Below are 2,655 nucleotides of genomic sequence, written 5' to 3' on the forward strand. Positions count from 1 at the left end.
GGGGGGCGGGGAGGCCGGGGGCGGCGCCCGCCCCACACCCTTACCTGGCTTCTCGTGATCGTAGCCTACCACGATGAAGTAGTCGGCCAGCCGAGCCATGGCCGCCGCCGCCGCGCCCGGGAAGCGGATCCCCGTCGCTGCCCTAGCCGCCGCCGCTCACCTGGCCCTGGAGGGCTCAGCATTTTCCCTGCAGCAGCAGTAGCGGCAGCGGCAGCACTTCAGCCATGTTTGACAACCGAGGCGCGCTGTGCGCCTGCGCTGCGCTTCACGCCCTCTCCTCCCCCGCCCCCACCAGTCCTGTTTCAGCAGCCGGTGGCCCTGAGCCCGGGCCGTGAACCCACCCCCACCTTCTGTCGGCTGCTGAAACAGCAGGGTATGGGGAGTGGGCTGCAGTCGTATTCCCGCCACGCGCTGCCACCACAACCGCTGGAGGTGGAGTACTTTGAGGCCTGGCTGCTGCTTTCGCCGCCCACCTACCTCCGCCCCCCAATTTTTCCTAAAGCAGAGGGTCCTTCCTCTATTCTTTTTGGGTCCGGGAAGAAGGGACCAGGGCGGGTTGAGGGGTCTTTTGTAAAGTTTGCCTCTTCCCTTCCCCCAAAAAAGACGAGATTCTCCCGCCCTCGGCTGGAAGTATGGAATTTGCACCGCCAGGGCTTTTGCTGCACGTTTCCTGTTTATGTTGTGCGGATGGGAATTTTAGGAACAAGCCACAGAGCATGAGGGGGAGGGAGAGGCTTTTGCGCAATCCTTACAAGGCTGCAGTGGTGAGTGGGCAGGGGGCGATCCGCCTGGGCTTCCCCCGGAGCGCCTGGGGGGAGCTGGATTCCACTGAGGAACGCGGCATCCCCGGATCCTCCTGGACTGGTCTGAGCTGGTCTTAGGGAGGCCCAGGGAGGGGGCCTGTCTACCCGGGGAACCCCGCCCGCCTAAGCTTTCTCAGTTTGCAGCTGTCCCAGGGCTCTGGCAGCGGGAGCAGGTGGTAACTTACAACTTCCCGGCTCAAGCACGCAATAAAATGAATTAATGGTTCTCGTCATCCAGTCTAGGGATTACCCAGGTAGCTTGCTTGTTTTTTGTTTTTTTTTTTTCCTTCTGTACCTCTTAACGATCATTTCGTTTTGGGGCTAGATGGACGCTAGCTTTGCCATTTGTTAATACTGTTAAAAATATAATCATTTATTAATTCAAAAGACTTAACAGTATTTGATTGCTCTATGAATAGTTTGCAAATTGGAGACACGTTTTCTTATGCAAGAGGAAACTGCTTCTAGAGAATGGAGAATTCGGACACTTAAATACCTTTTGCTTAAAGAATACAGGTTTCTATGGGGATGAAGTATCTAATGCCTACTGAGTTAACATTAAGAGGGTAACTTCATGGAAATTTTTCCCCTCTACCCACCTGCAGTCCCGAGATGTCCAGAAATTCAAATTAAAGAAGCCGGCGTCTTTCTCATTTAGTAACAGGTTAATGGTTTTATTGTGGCCTGCTCTTTGGACAAGCCATTTTGGGTGAGAGAGGACAAAAAAAAACTTGCTGGCAGATTAATTTTGGGTCAGGAATGTTTGTGTTCCCGGATAAGAAAAGCACTCTTGAAATAAAATGCCTATTTTTAATATAAATTTGATTTCATAGTGCACCAGCCGCTCCGCGGGAGAATGATGAGGCAGTGTCTCTCTGTAAAGGTTTACAGCCTTGAAACCATGTTGAACAGTTCTGCTTTGTCCTGTGGTGTCGCTATGATTCCAAATAGGCTGGTCACCAAGGAGATTTTTTTTTTTTTTTAATGAAGTTTTGGTAGCAGAGTAAATCACAAGTAGGTGGTAGACTAAAGTTTGGGAAATCTCCATACATGTGATTATCTTCGCGGAAGCTTATCACTGTTGTTGTTATGTGCCATTGAGTTGGACCCAACTCACAGGGACCCCTCCTTGGGTTTCCCAGGCGGTATCACTATGGAAGTGCATTGCCCAACTTTTCTTAGGAGGAGTGGCTGATGGGTTTGAACCTCCAGCCTTCTGGTTAGCAGTCAAGTGCCTTAGGCACTAGGCTACCAGAGCTCCTTTGTTGTTGTTGTTGTTATGTGCCATCGAGTCGGCCTGACTCATAGCAACCCCTCCTTGGGTTTCTGAGGCAGTATCACTACTAGGATTGCCCAACCTTCCTTCCGAGGAGTGGCTGGTGGGTTTGAACCGCCAGCCTTCTGGTTAGCAGTTAAGTGCTTTAGCCACTATGCTACCAGAGCTCCTGACTCACTATTAATTGAGGGTTTGACTGAATATTTACATATAAGAGCTTTTCACAAAGGCACACTTAACTAAATAACAGTTCCCTTACAGCAGACTCAAGTTCATGAAGACCCCCATATATGTCAGTAGAACTGTGCTCCACAGGGTTTTCAATAGCTAAGTTTTGGAAGTAGACTGCCAGACCTTTCTTCCTAAGTGTCTCAGGATGGACTCCAACCTTTGTACCTCCCGGGGACTTCTTTCTTATACTGTAGGTGCTTAACAAATATTTGTAATGAGCTAATGTGCAATTTTCACCCAACTACCATCAGGAAGCTGCTTTGGCAAGAACTCTGAACTGGGAGTCCAGAGAGTTGGTGTCTCTGTCCCTGCAAGTGTACGTTAATGGACCATTTTCCCCTTGGT

At 50.4% G+C, this 2,655-nt stretch overlaps 1 protein-coding gene across 1 annotated transcript in view; it reads right to left on the reverse strand.

The window, feature by feature from the left end:
* Window positions 1-99, reverse strand: part of SBF2 (SET binding factor 2) — a 636,061-nt gene extending 635,962 nt beyond the window's left edge. The window contains exon 1 of the mRNA XM_042783055.1: window positions 45-99. Within this exon, the coding sequence (XP_042638989.1) occupies window positions 45-99 (55 nt within the window). The remainder of the gene's footprint in view (window positions 1-44) is intronic.
* Between the last annotated feature and the right edge of the window lie 2,556 nt (window positions 100-2,655).

Source organism: Orycteropus afer, unplaced genomic scaffold, assembly GCF_000298275.1.
Source record: "Orycteropus afer afer isolate SDZICR_OR568_19922 unplaced genomic scaffold, OryAfe1.0 scaffold00014, whole genome shotgun sequence".
In the NCBI taxonomy this organism is placed as follows: domain Eukaryota; kingdom Metazoa; phylum Chordata; class Mammalia; order Tubulidentata; family Orycteropodidae; genus Orycteropus; species Orycteropus afer.